This window comes from Bos javanicus, chromosome 10 (assembly GCF_032452875.1).
Source record: "Bos javanicus breed banteng chromosome 10, ARS-OSU_banteng_1.0, whole genome shotgun sequence".
NCBI lineage: Eukaryota > Metazoa > Chordata > Mammalia > Artiodactyla > Bovidae > Bos > Bos javanicus.
This window is the reverse complement of record NC_083877.1, coordinates 84,602,046-84,623,387: the sequence shown is the minus strand read 5'-3', so window position 1 is coordinate 84,623,387 and position 21,342 is coordinate 84,602,046. Positions and strand designations below refer to the sequence as shown.

General features: G+C 43.6%; 2 protein-coding genes across 4 annotated transcripts; one reads left to right on the top strand and one right to left on the bottom strand.

Moving 5' to 3' along the window:
- Positions 1 to 269: 269 nt before the first annotated feature.
- Positions 270 to 864, top strand: LOC133254946 (large ribosomal subunit protein eL20-like). The gene has a single exon (XM_061429407.1). The coding sequence runs from the start codon at positions 308 to 310 to the stop codon at positions 812 to 814; it is 507 nt and encodes a 168-aa protein (XP_061285391.1). The 5' UTR covers positions 270 to 307; the 3' UTR covers positions 815 to 864.
- Positions 865 to 13,995: 13,131 nt separating this feature from the next.
- Positions 13,996 to 19,704, bottom strand: ACOT6 (acyl-CoA thioesterase 6). 3 transcript variants are annotated; one of them, XM_061429400.1, is made up of 3 exons: positions 18,874 to 19,601; positions 16,737 to 16,939; positions 13,996 to 15,103 (listed from the first exon to the last, which is right to left on the bottom strand). In XM_061429400.1, exons 1-3 carry the CDS (start codon positions 19,328 to 19,330, stop codon positions 14,498 to 14,500), a joined length of 1,266 nt encoding a protein of 421 aa, XP_061285384.1. In that variant the 5' UTR covers positions 19,331 to 19,601; the 3' UTR covers positions 13,996 to 14,497. The 3 variants fall into 3 exon arrangements, with proteins under 3 accessions (XP_061285384.1, XP_061285386.1, XP_061285385.1); XM_061429402.1 differs by having other exon boundaries at positions 16,737 to 16,821; positions 18,874 to 18,952; XM_061429401.1 differs by having other exon boundaries at positions 14,504 to 14,651; positions 18,874 to 19,704.
- Positions 19,705 to 21,342: the final 1,638 nt, after the last annotated feature.

Genomic DNA, 21,342 nt, shown 5'->3' with positions numbered 1-21,342 from the left:
ATATCTTGATCTGCTCTGTTTAAAATCAGATAAATCTCAAGCACTTCTAGATTCAAGATTAGGTCCAGAAAGACTAAAGCAAACCATGAAAAAGACATAACTACAGACCCTCAAATCATTCTGGCAATGGAATTTTCCAGCCACAGCCTTCAAAATTCTAATGTGATTATCACATTAAATAAAACTGAGAATTTTATTTCAATTCATTAATTCCCATTATGGAAATCTGTGAGAACTTTATAGTCTATTTCCAAAAAATCCTACCCTCTCCCTTTCCGAGGGTGGCGGCGGTCGTGGGTAGAGCGCCATGAAGGCCTCAGGGACGCTTCAAGAGTATAAGGTGGTGGGGCGCTGCCTGCCGACCCCCAAATGCCGCACGCTGCCCCTCTATTGCATGAGAATTTTTGCGCCTAATCATGTTGTTGCCAAGTCCCGCTTCTGGTACTTTGTGTCTCAGTTGAAGAAGATGAAGAAATCCTCGGGGGAAATTGTCTACTGTGGGCAGGTGTTCGAGAAATCCCCCCTGCGAGTGAAGAACTTTGGCATCTGGCTGCGCTATGACTCCCGCAGCGGCACCCACAACATGGACCGGGAGTACCGGGATCTGACCACCGCTGGCGCCGTCACCCAGTGCTACCGAGACATGGGCGCCCGGCACCGAGCCCGGGCCCACTTAATCCAGATCATGAAGGTGGAGGAGATCATAGCCAGCAAGTTCCATGACTCCAAGATCAAGTTCCCACTGCCCCACCGGGTCCTCTGTCGCCAGCACAAGCCACGCTTCACCACCAAGAGGCCCAACACCTTCTTTTAGGTTCAGGCCCTCTGTCCCCAGGGCTGCACAAATAAAACTTAGTGGGAAAACTGAAAACAAACAAACAAACAAAAAAAACCTACCCTCTCTCATCCCCTAGCTGTGAAAATGTTAAATCTCTCATTTAAATGATTCTTAGTTGTTCCTAAGGATCCTGAGGGTGAGAGGAGAGGATATGCCATACTGGGCTCTTAAAACCCCAATTATTACACTCACTGATTCACTCACCCAGCCTGTGTTTATAAAGGTCAGAGTTAGAGCTCAAAGAATTTGACTGTACCCTGATTTTAACATCAGCTAACTGTCTGATTTGATTAATTTGATTTGATTAAAACACTTTAGGCCTTGTTTCCTCATTTATGCTGTTCTTTGACCTATGAAATGAATAACAAAACAGTTTTCTCATCCTGGTGAAGGTCTCCACGATATTAGAGTATGTCAGAAACAACAAAAAGGTCATCTTTACCTTAACGTGAAGGCAGTATGAAAGTGTGAACGATATACTGTGACCTCAGTCACTTTGGGTCTTGAACAGATACCACAGACAGACAATATTTGTATCCACTACTCTCACCATTTTAACAAGAAATGATAAGGAAAAAAGTTAAATTCACACAAAGCTCCGCCTAGCAGAGATAGACAAGCATTTAATGCTAGAAACTAAAGCAATTTTAGATTTGGTAAGAACAAAGTGAAAGAGGAGAGTGAAAAAGTTGGCTTAAAGCTCAACATTCAGAAAACTAAGATCATGGCATCTGGTCCCATCACTTCATGGCAAATAGATGGGGAAACAGTGGAAACAGTGTCAGAATTTATTTTTCTGGGCTCCAAAATCACTGCAAATGGTGATTGCAGCCATGAAATTAAAAGACACTTACTCCTTGGAAGGAAAGTTATGACCAACCTAGATAGCATATTCAAAAGCAGAGACATTACTTTGCCAACAAAGGTCCATCTAGTCAAGGCTATGGTTTTTCCAGTGGTCATGTATGGATGTGAGAGTTGGACTGTGAAGAAATCTGAGTGCCAAAAAATTGATGCTTTTGAACTGTGGTGTTGGAGAAGACTCTTGAGAGTCCCTTGGACTGCAAGGAGGTCCAACCAGTCCATCCTAAAGGAGATCAGTCTTGGGTGTTCATTGGAAAGACTGATGCTAAAGCTGAAACTCCAATACTTTGGCCACCTCATGTGAAGAGTTGACTCACTGGAAAAGACCCTGATGCTGGGAAGGATTGGGGGCAGGAGAAGAAGGGGATGACAGAGGATGAGATGGCTGGATGGCATCACCGACTTGATGGACGTGAGTTTGAGTGAACTCTGGGAGTTGATGGACAGGGAGGCCTGGCGTGCTGCGGTTCATGGGGTTGCAAAGAGTCGGACACGACTGAGCGACTGAACTGAACTGAAGAACAAACCTGCAAGATGTATGCTCACAAGGAATAACTTCTGCTTCACTAGAAGTTAGGAAGATGGGCACCTGGCAGAAATATCCAAGCAGCTTAAATTTAAATCCCGACCACGGTTTAGAGGAATGAACGTCCCACCTGATATCTAGGCGGCAAAACAAAGGAATTAAGGCACTCGGGTTATTTTCAGATGACAAATTAAGTAGCAAAGCAAGCTAGTTTCCAAGTCCAGTCCTTAAATCCACTGCAAAGCCCTGTGCGTAAAAAGCCGTACACACCAGGGGGCAGCAGGAAGCCGCGTAGGTGGCGGGCACCCCACCCCAACCCCCGAGGGCCACGCGGCTGCGGCTGGAGAGCCGGTGCTGCTTGCTGGAAGAGGCGAGCGCCAGGGCCAGCTGCATTGCCAGCCACCACGGCGCGGGGTGGACTGCCGCCTCCACAGGGAGGAGAGTTTTCATTCACCGCTCTCGGCATCCTTGGGAAGGCAGGGATCCTTCAAGCCGGTTGGCGTGAGGCTCCACAGAAGCCCCCTGGCCTGCAGGTCTGTGAAGTCGCCGCCCAGAGCTTGCAGCTTGGTCCCTATCCGAGCCCAACACACACCCGCTCCCTCGGCCGTCTGCTTTATAGTGGGCAGGCGAGAGGACGAGGCAGCCTCGGTCACTGACTCCCGCCCCCGCCCCCGCCCCCACCCCCTACAAAGTGCCCCCTTCCTGGAGCCTAAGCCTTCCACTTTAATATCCAGAAACTCATTGTTTAGCCCAGTCTTAGGCGTCGCGGCCTTTTGAAAGGAAGGGGATGACGTGGACATAGACCTCCGAAGCTGGACGGGGTCTCGGGGGTTCGAAGTGCAGCCAGCCACGGGGTGCCCAGATCTTCCGGGCTTTGACCGCAGCGAAACATAAGTGGCTTGGTGCCAGGGGACCCGGGTCCAGTAGGCGGGACGGGGATGGGAGGGGGCGTGGCCAGCTGGCGGACAGCTGGTAGGGACGGGGCCCGGATAGGGGGCGGGGCCCGGAGGGGCAGGGGTTCCGCTCGGCGGGCAGGGCCCGGAGGGGCCGAAGCCGGCAGGTGGGTCAGAGGACCTGGCTTGGCTCCTGGGGCGCCGTTCAGCAAAGGGCCATAGGAAGGGGTGACTTAGGAGGGCCCGGGGTTAGTTGAGCTTTTGGAGATCCCAAAGTGGATCCCTACCCTTCGAAGTATCGAGAATGGGAAGTTAATGATTTCTGACAGAAAATGCCGCCTCTAAAAATCCCTCTCTGGCAATAGGGGACACTGTTTCCTAAACCTAGTTGAAGGAGGCTACGCGTACTAGTGGAGAAGGAAATGGCAATCCACTCCAGTATTCTTGCCTGGAGAATCCCATGGACAGAAGAGCCTTGGCAGGCTACAGTCCATGGGGTCCCAAGAGTCGGACACAATTTAGCGGCTAAACCACCACATGTACTAGACTCCCGCCAAATTCCTTGTCTTGCTTGAAATTATTTTTCCAAGATTAAGCAAGACTTAAAAGAAGGAAAGAAAAAAAGACTCCTGAAATTAGATTTAAACGTTTCAGATGAGGTAGAGTACATAGGTATACACTGTGGAAATCATCTGTACTGTCCTGTGGCCTGGTGTAATTATTTAAACGTATATTTTTATATGCAGGGGGGAAAACTTACATTATATGACATTTATGGTGGTTTTTTTTTTTTTTTTTTAAGAAAAAGGCATTGAACCCATAAAATAAAACCATATTTTTTCATTCATACAAATATTTGTATATATATCTATATAACATGGTTCTGGAAGGCTACACTTCAAGTTAGTAACAGTAAGTACCTCTGGGAGAAGACTAAGACTGATTAATGAGTGGAGGTTTTTAAAATTTTATCTGTATTACTTGAATCTTAAACAGTAAGAATGTATTGACATATGTAATTTACAATTTGTTTTCCACCATAGAATTCTACCTTAAAATGCACCTATAAAATGAGGTTAATTAACCCAAGCTCAGTTCAGTTCAGTTGCTCAGTCGTGTCGGACTCTTTGCAACTCCATGAACTGCAGCATGACAGGCCTCCCTGTCCATCACCAACTCTCGGAGTTTACCCAAATTCATATCCATTGATTCAGTGATGCTATCCAACCATCTCATCCTCTGTCGTCCCCTTCTCCTCCTGCCCTCAATCTTTCCCAGCTTTTCAAATGAGTCAGCTCTTCGCATCAGGTGGACAAAGTATTGGAGTTCCAGCTTCAACATTAGTCCTTTCAATGAACACCCAGGACTGATCTCCTTTAGGATGAACTGGTTGGATCTCTTTGCAGCCCAAGGGACTCTCAAGAGTCTTCTCCAACACCACAGTTCAAAAGCATCAATTCTTCGGCGCTCAGCTTTCCGTATAGTCCAACTCTCACATCCATACATGACTACTGGAAAAACCATAGCCTTGACTAGCCAGACCTTTGTTGACAAAGTAATGTCTCTGCTTTTTCCTATGCTGTCTAGGTTGGTCATAACCTTCCTTCCAAGGAGTGAGCGTCTTTTAATTTCATGACTGCAATCACGATTTGCAGTGATTTTGGAGCCCAGAAAAATAAAGTTTGCCACTGTTTCCACTATTTCCCCATCTATTTGCCATGAAGTGATGGGACCGGATGCCATGACCTTAGTTTTCTGAATGTTGAGCTTTAAGCCAACTTTTTCACTCTCCTCTTTCACTTTCATCAAGAAGCTCTTTAGTTCTTCTTCACTTTCTGCCATAAGGGTGGTGTCATCTGCATATATGAGGTTATTGATATTTCTCCCGGCAATCTTGATTCCAGCTTGTACTTTTTCTAGCCTAGCATTTTTCATGATGTACTCTGCATATAAGTTAAATAAGCAGGGTGACAATATACAGCCTTGACATACTCCTTTTCCTATTTGGAACCAGTCTGTTGTTCCATGTCCAGTTCTAACTGTTGCTTCCTGACCTGCATACAGGTTTCTCAAGAGGCAGGTCAGGTGGTCTGGTATTCTCATCTCTTGAAGAATTTTCCACAGTTTGTGATCCACACAGTCAAAGGTTTTGGCATAGTCAATAAAGCAGAAATAGATGTTTTTCTGGAACTCTCTTGCTTTTTCCATGATCCAGCAGATGTTGGCAATTTGATCTCTGGTTTCTCTGCCTTTTCTAAAACCAGCTTGAACTGGTTCACATATTGCTGAAGCCTGGCTTGGAGAATTTTGAGCGTTACTTTACTAGTGTGTGAGATGAGTGCAGTTGTGCAGTAGTCTGAGCATTGTTTGGCATTGCCTTTCTTTGGGATTGGAATGAAAACTGACCTTTTCCTGTCCTGTGGCCACTGCTGAGTGTTCCAAATTGGCTGGCATATTGAGTGCAGCACTTTCACAGCATCATCTTTCAGGATTTGAAATAGCTCAACTGGAATTCCATCACCTCCACTAGCTTTGTTTATAGTGATGCTTCCTAAGGCCCACTTGACTTCACATTCCATGATGTCTGGCTCTAGGTGAGTGATCACACCATGGTGATTATCTTGGTCACGAAGATCTTTTTTATACAGTTCTTCTGTGTATTCTTGCCACCTCTTCTTAATATCTTCTGCTTCTGTTAGGTCCTTACCATTTCTGTCCTTTATTGAGCCCATCTTTGCATGAAATATTCCCTTGGTATCTCTAATTTTCTTGAAGAGATCTCTAGTCTTTCCCATTCTATTGTTTTCCTCTATTTCTTTGCATTGATCGCTGAGGAAGGCTTTCTTATCTCTCCTTGCTATTCTTTGGAACTCTGCATTCAAATGGGTATATTTTTCCTTTTCTCCTTTGCTTTTCGCTTCTTTTCTTTTCACAGCTATTTGTAAGGCCTCCTCAGACAGCCATTTTGCTTTTTTGCATTTCTTTTTCTTGGGGATGGTCTTGATCCCTATCTCCTGTACAATGTCACGAACCTCTGTCCATAGTTCATCAGGCACTCTGTCTATCAGATCTAGTCCCTTAAATTAACCCAAGTAAAAACATTCTATTAAATTGCTGTGTCATGAAAGATGTGTGGATGTGTAATCTTGAATTCTTTTTGAAACAACCTCATTTTCAAATATGCATCTTATCCCACTTATTCCATAAATAAGATAGTAATTATCATGTATTCTGATTCATGGATGGAAAATATTTGCCACTGAAAGCACATAGTTACTGGACCAACAATCCTGTCTTTTTGAAAAGTACTTTGTTTAAAGTCTGTCTTTGGACAACATATAGCTGACTCCCAGTTTTAGAAAACAACTCAAGTAATTTTGACTTCTGCTCCCCACATTCATTATTAAAGTGACATGAATGGTGGATTTTATACACCTCAGCATGTACCACCTGAAGGAAGAGAATCCCTTTGACAAGCTTTTACCTTCCCAGTGTTCAAAGACCATTTAAAATGAATGTACACAATAGCTTAATCATGATACACCAAAGGAATTAAGATGTGTTTGTGGCTTTCACTTGGCTGATATTTGTAACAGGTTTATACAGTTTTTTTTTAAATGATCAGTGGTTGACAAAAACATATATTTGCTTTCAAAATGGTTCACTGGTCTGTCTCACCCTGATGGAAGTACATCCAAGGGCAATAGATATACAAAGGAAAGCAGAACAATGGGCTAAATTTGGCTATATTTTCTGATTTGTTTTTTGTTTTTATTACTTTTTGTGTGTGTTTCTAATTAAGCTTTTCTTTTTGACGTCAACTTTTTTGAGCCACTAAGCATAAGGGAAAATTATTGGCAGTCATTAAAAAATAAAAATTAGTATGTTATAAATGGTTCCTTATTTCTTATCATTTTAAATCTTAACTGTCCAATTTGGTTTATGGAGCCTCCAATATGTGACCCTAATAGACCTTTAACTTCCCAGTAATCCTCATCAGTCAGATCTACACTATTTGAGCTTATCTCATCCAGCTGGAAAGCTGTGTGAAGGCTTGGGCTTTGGAGTTGGGCTGACCCTGTTCTCCTATCAACTGAATATATTTCTTAATCCTCCCAGGTCTCAAATTTCCTCATCTGAAATAATAAGAGCTAACATTTGAGTTTAAATATCACTCAGTCGTATCTGTCTCTTTGTGACCCCATGGACTGTAGCCCATCAGGCTCCTCTGTCCATGGAATTCTCCAGGCTAGAATACTGGAGTGGATTGCCATGCCCTCCTCCAAGGGATCTTCCCGACCCAGGGACTGAACCTGAGTCTCCTGCATTGCACATTACAGACAGATTCTTCACCGTCTGAGCCATCAGGGAAACCCTAATATTTGAGTTTAAATATGTTCCATGCTTTACTTAGACAATTTAATTTAATCATAATAGCCCAGTGAAGTAGTTTCCATTATTATCATTATAATTATCCCCACTTTATATATAAGGACATGGAGGCTTAGAGAAGTTAATAACTTACCCATGGTCACACAGAAAGTGGTAGAGCCTGGGATTTATATCTACTGTTAGAGGCAATCTTGAGGGTACTACCTTTTAATCATTTAATGTTTCTTAGTAAGAAAGCCTTTGGGAGGAATTGATTTCTAAGCTCTACTTTTATTTTATGAGTGCTGTAAATTTTGTGTAACTGGTTGTTTCCTTCTTTGCATAGACAATTAGCAAACAAACAGCTGAATGAGTGGCCCAATCAAAGCAGGTATATAGAACTTCATAATAAGCATTATTGTATGGGCCTCATTTCTGGCTCCATTTTATGCATACCTTTTCCCTTTCTCCCTTTTAATTAACATTTGCCATATTTTAGGTAACTTTTTAACACCAAGAAAACTTTTTGAAATCTTGAAATCTTAGAGCTTGTTGTTCAGTCGCTCAGTTGTGTCCTATTCTTTGCGACCCAGTGGACTACAGCATGACAGGCTTCCCTTTCCTTCCTTGTCTCCTGGAGTTGCTCAAACTCATGTCCATTGAGTCAGTGATGCCATCCAACCATCTCATCCTCTGTCATCCCCTTCTCCTCCTGCCTTCAATCTTTTCCAGCATCAGGGTCTTTTCCAATGAGTCAGTTCTTCACATCAGTTGGCCAAAGTATTGGAGCTTCAGCTTCAGCATGAGTCTTTCCAATGAATATTCAGGGTTGATTTCCTTTAGGATTGACTGGTTTGATTTCCTTGCAGTCCAAGGGACTCTCAAGAGTCTTCTCCAGCACCATGGTTTGAAGACATCAATTCTTCAGCACTCAGTCTTTTTTATTGTCCAGCTCTGACATCCATACATGACTACTGGAAAAACCATAGCTTTGACTAGATAGACCTTTGTTGGCAAAGTAATGTCTCTGCTTTTTAATATGCTGTCTAGGTTTATCATTGCTTTTCTTCCAAGGAGCAGACATCTTTTAATTTCATGGCTGAAGTCACTGTCCGAAGTGATTTTGGAGCCCAAGAAAATAAAGTCTTTCACTGTTTCCATCGTGTTCCCACCCATTTGTCATGAAGTAATGCGACTGAATCCATGATCTTTGTTTTTTGAATGTTGAGTTTTGAGCCAGCTTTTTCACTCTCTAGGGCTTCCCTGGGGGCTCAGACGGTAAAGACTCTGTCTGCAATGCAGGAAACCTAGGTTCTATCCCTGGGTCAGAAAGATCCCCTGGAGAAAGAAATGGCAATGCACTCCAGTATTCTTGCCCGGAAAAATCCCATGGACAAAGGAGCTTGGCAGGCTACAGTCCACAGGGTCACAAAGAGTTGGACATGGCTGAGCGACTAACACTTTCACTTTTCCCCTTCATCAAGAGTATCTTTGATTCCTCTTTGCTTTCTATCATAAAGGTAGTGTCATCTGCATATCTGAGGTTATTGATATTTCTCCCAAAATCTTGATTCCAGCTTGTGCTCCATCCATCCTGGCATTTTGCATGATGTGCTCCGCATATAAGTTAAATAAGCAGGGTGACAATATACAGCCTTGATGTACTCCTTTCCCAGTTTGGAACCAGTCCATTGTTCCATGTCTGGTTCTAACTGTTGCTTCTTGACCTGCATACCAGTTTCACAGGAGGCAGGTAAGGTGGTCCAGTATTCTCATCTCTTCTAAGAATTTTCCACACTTTGTTGTGATCCACACAGTCAAAGGCTTTGGCGTAGTCATTGAAGCAGAAGTAGATATTCTTCTGGAATTCTCTTGCTTCTTCTATGATCCAGTGGATGTTGACAATTTGATCTCTGGTTCTTCTGCCTTTTCTAAATCCACCTTGTACATCTGGAATTTCTCGGTTCTCATACTGTTGATGCCTAACTTGAAGAATTTTGAGGATTACTTTGCTACCATGTGAATGAAATGAATGCAATTGTGCAGTAATTTGAACATTTTATTGCATTGCCCTTCTTTGGGATTGGAATGAAAACTGATCTCTTCCAGTCCTGTGGCCACTGCTGAGTTTTCCAAATTTGCTGGCATATCGAGTGCAGCACTTTCACAGCATCATCTTTTAGGATTTGAAATAGCTCAGCTGGAATTCCATCACCTCCATTAGCTTTGTTTGTAGTGATGCTTCCACTAGCTTTGTTTGTAGTGATGCTTCCTAAGGCCCACTTGACTTTGGACTCCAGGATGTCTGGCTCCAGGTGAGTGATCATACCATCATGATTATCTGGGCCATGAATATCCTTTTTGTATAGTTCTTCTGTGTATTCTTGCCACCTCTTCTTACTATCTTCTGCCTCTATTAGGTCCATACCATTTCTGTCCTTTATCGAGCCCATCTTTGCATGAAATGTTCCCTTGGTATCACTAATTTTCTTGAAGAGATCTCTAGTCTTTTCCATTCTATTGTTTTCCTCTATTTCTCTGCATTGATCACTGAGGAAGGCTTTCTTAGCTCTCCTTGCTATTCTCTGGAACTCTGCTTTCAGATGGGTATATTTTTCCTTTTCTCCTTTGCCTTTAGCTTCTCTTCTTTTCTCAGCTATTTGTAAGGCCTCCTCAAACAACCATTTTGCCCTCTTGCATTTCTTGGGGATGGTTTTGATCACCGCCTCATGTACAATGTTACGAACCTCTGTCCATAGTTCTTCAGGCACTCTATCAGATCTAATCCTTTGAATCTATTTGTCACTTCTGTCGGGACCAGCCCAATGAACTGACCTGAGAGAGCAGTGCTGCAGAAGAATAAGGAAAAATAAGACTCAGATCCTAATCCTTGCCTGCCTTTTATTGTTAATGTCTACTTCCTTAATTGTGCTCTAGAGATATCTGTTCTTTACAATCTCAGATTGGGGATAAAGATATATGATGCACAGTCCTCAGTGTCAAACCTTCAGGCCTTTCATGACTTTGTTTAGCCCTTTCTCAGCAACTCCCTCAAGGCTCTGGTTACGGGAACAGTCACTAATGGTTTTCCATCAGTCACATCAGGACTTCAACATCTTGTTTTCAAGATATCTTTCCTCAAAAATAATGGAATTGAAAATCAATTTCATTTAAATTTGTCTTATTTTTAAGCTTTTTATCATAATATATTTACCATCAATAATAAAACTTCTACCTCATCTTCAAAAAAAAAAAAAAAGATATCTTTCCAGGATGTACTGTTTACTACTCCCAGCCCTTTGCCTGGGGGTGATGAGAAAGTCATTTTTATTTTTCAAAGAGGCCCTGTTAATTATAGTACAGGCCTGTGCATAGCATATTCCCTACAACTTCCACTGTATAATCATAAGAGATTGATTTAGGTCATACCTGAATGGCCTAGTGGTTTTCCCTACTTTCTTCAATTTAAGTCTGAATTTTGCAATAAGGAGTTCATGATCTGAGCCACAGTCAGCTCCCAGTCTTATTTTTGCTGATGGTAGAGAGCTTCTCCATCTTTGGCTACAAGGAATATAATCAATCTGTTGACCATCTGGTGATGTCCATGTGTAGAGTCGTCTCTTGTGTTATTGGAAGAGGATGTTTGCTATGACTAGTGCATTCTCTTGGCAAAACTCTCTTAACCTTTGCCTTGCTTCATTTTGTACTCCAAGGCCAAACTTGCCTGTTACTCCAGGTATCTCTTGACTTTCTAATTTGCATTCCAGTCCCTATGATGGAAAGGCAGAGAAGGCAATGGCAACCCACTCCAGTACTCTTGCCTGGCAAGTCCCATGAACAGAGGATCGACTTAGCAGCAGCAGCAGAATGATGGAAAGGATATCTTTTTTTTTTTTTTTTTTTAGTGTTAGTTCTAGGTCTTGTAGGTCTTCATAGATCCATTCAACTTCAGCTTCTTTGGCATTAGTGGTTGGGGCATAGATTTGGATTACTGTGATAGTGAAAGTTTGCCTTGGAAGTGACCCAAGATCATTCTGTTGTTTTTGAGACTGCACCCAAGTACTGCACTTTAGACTTTTTTGTTGACTATGAGGGCTACAGCATTTCTTCTAAGGGGTTCTTGCCCACAGTAGTAAATATAATGGTCATCTGAATTAAATTTGCCCATTCCTGTCCATTTTAGTTCACTGATTTCTAAAATGCCAATGTTCACTCTTGCCATCTTCTGTTTGACCACTTCCAATTTACGTTGATTCATGGACCTAACATTCCAGGTTCCTATGCAGTATTGTTCTTTACAGCATTGGACTTTACTTTTCACTACCAGACACATCCACAACTGGGCATTGTTTCTGCTTTGGCTTAGCCTCTTCATGCCTTCCAGAGATACTTCTCCACTCTTCTCTAGTAGCATACTGGACACCTACCAACCTAGGGGGTTCGTCTTTCAACATCATATCTTTTTGCCTTTTCATATTCTTAAAGCTAACTGGTCACATATAATCAACTCTCAGGGGAAAGTCACCAAATATCTTTAGTCAGTGTAGGGCATTTCAAGGCTACTTTATCAGTAAGAGATAAACGGAGGTGGAGGGCTGTCCCTACACCTAATTCCTTTGGTATGCAGAGATGTTAAGTCATCATCCTCATATTTAGCTTCTGGTGTTACCTTGGCCCTTACCCTCCCCCCCACCTTCTTTATAACTTCTTTCTATGGTGTCCCATCCCAAAGGCATCTCTAGGGTAGTAGAACCACCCAGGAGTGAGTTAAAGCAGAGGCTTCAACAATTCAAATTACAGAAAATTATACTACACAATAAATAAATACACTCAACACATTTTTAAACAACCGGTCAAAAACTAGGTAACTTCTAAGAAACCCTTCTTTTCATTGTTGTTGTTTAGTTGCTAAGTCGTGTCTGACTCTTTGCGACTCCACGAACTGCAGCACGCTGGGCTTCTTTTCATTAGTTAAGGTCTAATGGGCATTTGCTTGAATAGACTCAAATTGGTGAAAGACTTAGTGTGCACTCAGCAAACCAAGTGATGTGTCTCAGAAAATTTTTCTTGCACTCACAGAAGACCCTTTGCTTTGGTCTCATAACTCTAGATAGTGCCCAATACAAGGCAATGGATTGAGAGAGACTGATCCCAGTCCTTCCCAGTAGGAAGTTAATAGGAACCGATGGTGCAGAGAGGAAATCTGATTTGTCAGGTATAATCTGACATCCAAAGATTAAGTCCCCAAAATCTGCTGGTGTCAAGGCATTCCTCTAGGTAGCCAAGTTCCAAGATTGAAAATTCAGACAATAAATAAAGAGTAAGTGTTAATATATCAACAGTATATATCAGTAAACTGTTTCACTTACAACAAATGCTTTTTTGATAAAGGATTCAATTTTATTTTGTAAAGTATCTTTTGAATTTTAAATTCAAAATTTGTAAAGGATACTTTCTCAGTAAGGAAGAGATTGAAGTCTAGGTTCTCTGTCATAAAAGCAAAGCTCTGCATTCATAAAATAAAAGCAAAGCTTAAGATATTAAGTATGTCGATGCTCCCAAACTTCAGAGTGGGGTTCAGAGACAAGAATGAAGCACAGTCCATTCCTTAAAAGACTTCAGTGGGCAGGTTCCCAAGCTTCAGATACGGTCAAAAAGTGTTAAGTCGCTCAGTCGTGTCCAACTCTTTATGACCCCATGCACTGTAGCCCACTAGGCTCCTCTGTCCATGGACTGTCCAGGCAAGAATACTGGAGTGGGTTGCCCTTTCCTTCTCCAGGGGATATATCTGATCCAGGGATTGCACCTGGGTCTCTCACATTGCAGGCAGACTCTTTACTGTCTGAATCACCGGGGAGCCAGATATGGTCAGTTAGGGCCCAAAGAGTGTATGGGACTCTCAGTGGAACAAAAGCTCAGTCTTCAGAAGCAGAACTCAAGGCCAAATCTAGGCCAGCAGTTGAGACTTGGGCAGGCACTTCTTATATTTTTCCTGCTTAAGGTTAAGATTGGTCCTACAGATAAGATCAGGGTTTAGCCTAAATACACTGGGAAAAGTTCAGGGAAGAAAGGGATGGACCCATCAATGAACAAAGTAGGGTTGCTAGGGCTGATAGGACCTGACAAGGAGTCAGAGATGGTTGTTTTGTTACAAAATGTTTGCTGGGTGCTCTAGAAAACCCACCACATGTTGTATGGATAGGATTTAAAAAAAAATACAGTTGGTTTTATTTATTTTTTATTTATATTCTTATTTTTGGCTGTGCTGGGTCTTCATTGCTGCACACAGGCTTTCTCTAGTTGTGGCAAGTGGGGGCTACTGTCAGGTTGGGGTGCACAGGCTTCTCATTTATGGTACTTTCTCTTGTTGCAGAGCATGGGCTCTAGAGTGTTTGGGCTTCAGGAGTTGTGGCACGTGGGCTTAGCTGTATTGTATGTAGCATGTGGAATCTTCCTAGACCAGAGATTGAAACCATGTGCCCTGCAGAGTCTTAACCATGGACTACCAGAGAAATCCAGGATTTTTATTAATATATGGTCTATGATTACAGTGGTTTTTCCTGTGGTCATGTATGGATGTGAGAGTTGGACTGTGAAGAAGGCTGAGTGCCGAAGAATTGATGCTTTTGAACTGTGGTGTTGGAGAAGAGTCTTGAGAGTCCCTTGGACTGCAAGGAGATCCAACCAGTCCATTCTGAAGGAGATCAGCCCTGGGATTTCCTTGGAAGGAATGATGCTAAAGCTGAAACTCCAGTACTTTGGCCACCTCATGCAAAGAGTTGACTCATTGGAAAAGACTCTGATGCTGGGAGGGATTAGGAGCAGGAGCAGAAGGGGATGACAGAGGATGAGATGGCTGGATGGCATCACTGACTCGATGGATGTGAGTCTGAGTGAACTCCGGGAGTTGGTGATGGACAGGGAGGCCTGGCGTGCTGCGATTCACGGGGTCGCAAAGAGTCGGACACGACTGAGCGACTGATCTGATCTGATCTGATTACAGTGTTACAATTTGCTGGGCCTGACAGATTTTTTACCATTGAGATGTTTATGGAAGAAAGTTTGAATTTGCTGCCAGGCATCTGCTTGTGCATTTGAGTGAGCCTTTGGCTCACCTCCATGGAATACTGGTTGGCCCAAAACTGCATGCACAGAGGCTCTACAAAGAGGAAAATAAGGTGGGTCAATACAATGGCCAGTTCCTGGATAGTAGATTATCTGGGGTCTGTCTTTCCCATGGGCTTGTAACCGTTCAGAGGCTATACGAGCATAGACTTCACTCTTCCAGTTATGATCATCCATGCTAACAATAAACAGGAAGGGCCCCTGGGCCTTTTCCAATGGAATAAGACTTTGGTGGTTGGTTTTCTCTAGTGGGTTGCCCCAAATATCCACAAAATTTAAAAAGCCTGACTCAGTGATTGTATATTTTTCTAGGTCATAGCTGAGCTCAGGAATAATCATATCTTTGTAATGCAGAGGAGCTAGTGTGTTGGCCACGCAGGCATTAATAACTATAGTGGCTGTGATGCCCTTCAAGAAAGAGGCCATTGAGAGACACAGATCACCTCCTTTGGAAAAGCCAAGAAGCCCAACACCAGGGCCTTTCACCTGATGAAAAGAGAGAGCGAGAACAAGTTTAGAATTCATAAGTGGAGAATTTAACTGTGATTTTACATTCTCTAGGCAGCTTTCTGAAATGTCATTTGCTTTTCATCCTTACGCAACAGTCCACAAAGTTCAAATATATTTTCTAATGGGCAAATCAATTAATTTCCTAGTACACAGGGCCTCCACTAACATTTATGGCAACTGGGTCAAGAGTACACACAGAGGCCCATATACTCTATACCTAAATACTTTAAAAAGTTACAAATATTTAAAAGTTAAATAAAATATATTTTTCCTGTAACCTTGATAAATACACCTCCATAACAACTTATAAGGTCAGGATCAAATTTTATATCTTGGAACTCCTTGGAGTTCTGTACTGGAACATGGCATGGGGGGAGCACCAGCCCCTGCCCCAGTCTCTGGTTTTTAGCCAACTCTCCTTCTCTTCCCATCCCTGGCTCCACATTGTACCTTAAGAGCCCCCTTACACATGGACACCCCAGCCTATATGTGTAAGGCCTAGGTATATTCCCATGAATGGACCCAGAGAAGCAGAATAGGGCCTGGAAGCAAGATCAGAGCTGGTTGGCAGATAATTCTGGGGTTCCAGGTCTAAAGGGCATGGTGGGAGGGGCACATGGTTTCCAGGTAGACATATTCCCTTGGTCCCTCAAACTCCACACCCTGTGGGCAGGAATGCAGCCAAAGGAAGGCCAGAGAGTGGTCATCTAAAACAAAAGGCTCCCAGCCTGATAATATATATTAGTCTCTTCTTGTTCCTGGGGCCTTATAACCCATAAGTAAATCATCAGTTCAAGATCATCTAGGTTTAGCAGCTTTGTTGAGACTAGTCCCTGAATTCTAACAGAATTAGACTTTGCAGTACATCTTACTCCTTAACATTAGAATGTTTGGGTTTCTTTAAGTCTAGATAGTAGCAAAGAGTATGTATTCCATTCCATTTATAATAATTCCAAAATGTTTTAATTAACTTTTTCAGTCTCAGATAAGAACTTTATCTACAAAACCATAATGCAGTTAATACACTTAACAAAATTAATGATTCCTTCACAGCATCAAATACAAATGCCTTATTCAAATGTCACCTGTTCCTTCAAAAATCTCTTTATAGGCAAACTTTACTCCTCTACACATTTACATTAATTTTTTTTTTGGCGGGGGGGTGGGGGGTGGTGCACATGCAGGATCTTAGTTCCCTGACCAGAGATCACGCCTCTGCCCCTGCGGTGTAGGTGCAAGTGGGCCACTACTGGAGCACCAGGGAAGAACCTACATTAATCTTATAAATGAGAAAAACTGAATCCCAGAGAGGCACCTCCTTTATTCAGGACTATAAGGCCACTAGGTAGTAGACCCAGAACCAGAACTCAACGTTAGTGACTTTTAAGTCCAACTCTTTGAATTCTGATCAAGAACTAAACGGAATTGAGTCACAGGGGATTGAAGAGAGATAGGCAGAAATGAAAACAATAATCCTAACAACTTTTGAATAAGCCTTTGTATCTCATGCCATATTTCCAGCCCTGGGTGTCCTGGTAGAGCTTTTGGATCCAGCCCTGTGTTGGCTTCACCCGCTCTGCTCTGCATTCAGGCAAGCGCCAGAACCCACCTTTGGATGCTGTAGCATGAAGTTCACGGCTTCTTCAAAATACTCCAGGCACACATCATTCAGATGTTCAGGGAGGTCTTCAAATCTGAAATAAGCCAGGGCAAGCACAGCAAAACCATGTCCGGCCAGAAGGCTGGCCCTGTATTCACAAAGGCCCCCACTACTTCCAAACAGGTCGAGGATTCCAGGAAAGGGTTTGCTGCCTGGAGAGCACCACAAATAATAAGGGTTTTAAGCGCTAAGAAGACATTCTTGAGATTCAGAATTTGGTCAGCAAAAAGGAGTTTTTAAAGCAAGGAAGGTTGGGGATGAAGTGGGGGTGTTAAGGTGGAGGAGGACTCTTTTTACTTTTTTTTTTTAAATAAACTTTGGGGAGAAGGGAGGGGGAACAAAATGCCTTATTTTCTCCAGAAATTTTCACATATTTGCAAAAAACAATAATGATAATATGAACCAAGTTAGAAATAACAGCATGAAATATACATTTCTACCAAATTTTCCTAAAAAAAAAAAAAACACCTGAGAATGCTTTGACAGCTGTAAAACACTCTACAAATACAGGGCATTATTAGAATATATTCCCTAACTCCTTACGCTCTCTGCTCCAGCCTTAAAGAATGCCATCCCTAAATGTGCCCTGTTCTCATTGGCCCCTGAAAATGGTGTACACTATTCTCCTCCCCTCGCCACCTTTTTTGACCTGGTTGATTCATCAGTCTTCAAATTTAAGTTTAGATCTCCATTCCTGGTAGCTTTCCCAACCTCCCCCACCAACCCCCTCAGGCTGAGTTGAATTAGGTAGTATTTCATTTGTTCCCACCAGCACCCTGGGCCTACAATTCCCATATCATATCACTTACCATTCATCGATCCAAGTATAGTTGCCTACATACTCTAATAGGCGGGAGGTACAATGAAGCCCACGTCTGACTTTGCTAGCTACTGTAAGTAGCATAATCCTTGATTTAATATATATTTGTTAAATGATTGAACTTTTCTACATTGTTTACATAAAGTCTTTGAGTCGGAACACAATAAATTTTAAGTGGGCCACAGTAGTACTAAAATAGTTAACAGTTGACTTAATTGAAATACGGTTGGGCAGTGAAAAAAAATTTTTTTTAACTGAAAGTCTTTAGGAGATTCTTATTGAGTCAGCAAGATTTATTGAGCTCCTATTATATCCCTGTGTAAGTCTCTAGGAATATAGAGATATGGAGATATGTAAGTCACAATTCCAGCCCCAGGAGTTCATAGTTGAGTGGGCAGCGACCAGTTAAGGTTGTAAATTGCCAAAGAACTGTAAGAATAAAGTAGGGCTTCCTGTTTTGGAGAAAGTCACAGGATTCAGTTTAGGGATTCTGTGAACAGTGGCAGCTCCAGCATTTGTATATAGTAGGGGTTTCAGTCAGGAGTTTGGTTGGAAGGGGTGGGTCACCTGTCCGGTTTGCAGACCACTTTTACCTAGCAAGCATCTTGTTTTTACTTAGACTAGCGTTTCTAACCTTAGCACTATAGATAACTTTGAGCAAGATAATTCTTTTTGTGGGGTTGTCCTGTGCACTGTGGGTTTTTTGCACCGTCTCTGGCCTCTACCCACTACCCACTAGGTGCCAATAGCACTCCCTCCCTGAGTTGTGATAAGCAAAAATGTCTCCAGATATTGCCAAATACCCTTGGAGAAGGGAAAATCATCCAGGTTGAGAACCACTGACAGACGGTTTATGACAGGAGGAGGGGACCTGCAAGCAGTTTGTTTGTTTTTCAGTAAGTTTGATGTGAAAGAAGGCAAAAATCATTCTTGCACATCAGCAGAAGTCATTGCCTAATATTAGCATTAATATCTGAGATACAGCTGCGTGGCTGGCACATAAGCAGCATAAATGTCCTTTCTGAGTCGGCTGAAAGCACTTTTAGCATACAGCTAAGGGAGTGGCAGTACCTCCAAGCAGTACCTCCAGGCAGTGCACTGAAATTTAGAGAAACTGCCACCCAAAATTCATGGTAGACTCTGGAGCTTGGGGGCTAGTTTGGAGAAGTTCCACAACCACAGGGTTCCGTAGGCAGACAAGGGGCCGCCCAGGGTCTCGGGACTATACCCAGCTTTCCACAACAGCCTGGGAAGGGAGCGGCTCACCTGGAGGCAGGAAGAGCGTGGCGCGCACCCGGCCCGCGCGCACCGGCTCGCGCCGCACTCCGGGTGCCAGGAAGTCGCGCTTGTGCACCGCCCGGCCCAGGAGCCGCTGGGCCTCGGGCTCGTGACCGTCGAGCACCTCCAGCTCCACGACGAAGGGCGTCTGTACGTCCCGCTTCACCAGCCGCGTTAAGGGCTCCTCAGGCTCCAGCGCCCAGAACAGCCCCATGGGCTCGAGCCCTGCGAAGCTCCCGCCTAGCGCGGGCGCGCGCTCCAGGTCCAGCAGGCCGGCGGCGTCGGCGCAGTAGCGCGCGTGGGCCCTGAAGAGCGCGCCTTTCTCGTCGCGCAGGGACGCGCGCAGCGTGACCGGCTGCCCCGGCGCCAGGCCGCGCACAGTGATGCGCACGGGCTCGTCCCAGCGGCAGCGGCCCGCGGGCTCCAGCGTCACTGTCACTGCCATCCAGATCCCAACGGAAAAGGCGTGGCCCGTCAGAGTCAAGAGCAGGGCTTGGCGTCTCTCCACCTCCCTAAAAGGCCGTCGCAGTTGGAACCTTAGAGCTACTCCCGTGGGTTGTGGTAGGGACACTCGCTAAACTGCTTTGTGAGGTCTCCTGGAGTATGTGCAGTCCGCTATTGCTTGAGTGGAAGAAAGTGTCTGCTAAAGCAAAAGTTACCGTTAATTATTAATCCTGCAGTCCAGGGTTCAGTTCAGTTGCTCAGTCGTGTCCGACTCTTGGTGACCCCATGAACCGCCCCAGGCCAGGCCTCCCTGTCCATCACCAACTCCTGGCATACACCCAAACCCATGTCCATTGAGTCGATGATACCATCCAACCATCTCATCCTCTGTAGTCCCCTTCTCTTCCTGCCCTCAATCTTTCCCAGCATCAGGGTCTTTTCCAATGAGTCAGTTCTTTGCATCAGGTGGACAAAGTATTAGAGTTTCAGCTTCAACATCAGTCCTTCCAATGAACACCCAGGACTGATCTCCTTTAGGATGGACTGGTTGAATCTCCTTGCAGTCCAAGGGACTCTCAAGAGTCTTCTCCAACACCACAGTTCAAAAGCATCAATTCTTCGGCACTCAGCCTTCTTCACAGTCCAACTCTCACATCCATACATGACCACTGGAAAAACCATAGCCTTGACTAGACGGACCTTTGTTGGCAAAGTAATGTCTCTGCTTTTGAACATGCTATCTAGGTTGGTCATAACTTTCCTTCCAAGGAGTAAGCGTCTTTTAATTTCATGGCTGCAGTCACAATCTGCAGTGATTTTGGAGCCCAGAAAAACAAAGTCAGCCACTGTTTCCATGTTTCCCTATCCATTTGCCATGAAGTGATGGGACCAGATGCCATGATCTTAGTTTTCTGAATGTTGAGCTTTAAGCCAATTTTTCACTCTCCTCTTTCACTTTCATCAAGAGACTCTTTAGTTCACCTTCTGCCATAAGGGTGGTGTCATCTGCATATCTGAGGTTACTGATATTTCTCCCGGCAATCTTGATTCCAGCTGTGCTTCTTCCAGCCCAGCGTTTCTCATGATGTACTCTGCATAGAAGTTAAATAAGCAGGGTGACAATATACAGCCTTGACATACTCCTTTTCCTATTTGGAACCAGTCTGTTGTTCCATGTCCAGTTCCAACTGTTGCTTCCTGACCTGCATACAGGTTTCTCAAGAGGCAGGTCAGGTGGTCTGGTATTCCCATCTCTTTCAAAAATTTCCACAGTTTATTGTGATCCACACAGTCAAAGGTTTTGGCATAGTCAATAAAGCAGAAATAGATGTTTTTCTGGAACTCTCTTGCTTTTTCATTGATCCAGCGGATGTTGGCAATTTGATCTCTGGTTCCTCTGCCTTTTCTAAATCCAGCTTGAACATCTGGAATTTCACGGTTGACATATTGCTGAAGCCTGGCTTGGAGAATTTTGAGCGTTACTTTACTAGTGTGTGAGATGAGTGCAGTTGTGCAGTAGTTTGAGCATTTTTTGGCATTGCCTTTCTTTGGGATTGGAATGAAAACTGAACTTTTCCAGTCCTGTGGCCACCACTGAGTTTTCCAGATTTGCTGACATATTAAGTGCAGTGCTTTCACAGCTATCTTTCAGCATTTTAAATAGCTCAACTGGAATTCCGTCACCTCCACTAGCTTTGTTCGTAGTGATGCTTCCTAAGGCCCACTTGACTTCACATTCCAGGATGTCTGGTTCTAGGTGAGTGATCACACCATCATGATTATCTGGGTCGTGAAGATCTTTTTTGTGTAGTTCTTTTGTGTATTCTTGCCACCTCTTAATATCTTCTGCTTCTGTTAGGTCCCTACCATTTCTGTCCTTTATTGAGCCCATCTTTGCATAAATGTTCCTTTGGTATCTCTACTTTTCTTGAAGCAGTCCAGGGTGGTGAGTGCCAAAATAGAAGAAGAAAGACTGCCAAGAGTTAAGGGACTGGGAAAGATACTGGCAGTTCC

Bases quoted from the DNA above. Each gene is read 5' to 3' on its own strand.
- LOC133254946 (XM_061429407.1), top strand. From the start codon at position 308: ATGAAGGCCTCAGGGACGCTTCAAGAGTATAAGGTGGTGGGGCGCTGC.
- ACOT6 (XM_061429400.1), bottom strand. From the start codon at position 19,330: ATGGCAGTGACAGTGACGCTGGAGCCCGCGGGCCGCTGCCGCTGGGAC. The intron at 16,940-18,873 runs GTGAGCCGCTCC...GGTGCTCTCCAG, and splicing joins CACGCTCTTCCTGCCTCCAG to GCAGCAAACCCTTTCCTGGA. The intron at 15,104-16,736 runs GTGGGTTCTGGC...TCTTTTCATCAG, and splicing joins TCATGCTACAGCATCCAAAG to GTGAAAGGCCCTGGTGTTGG.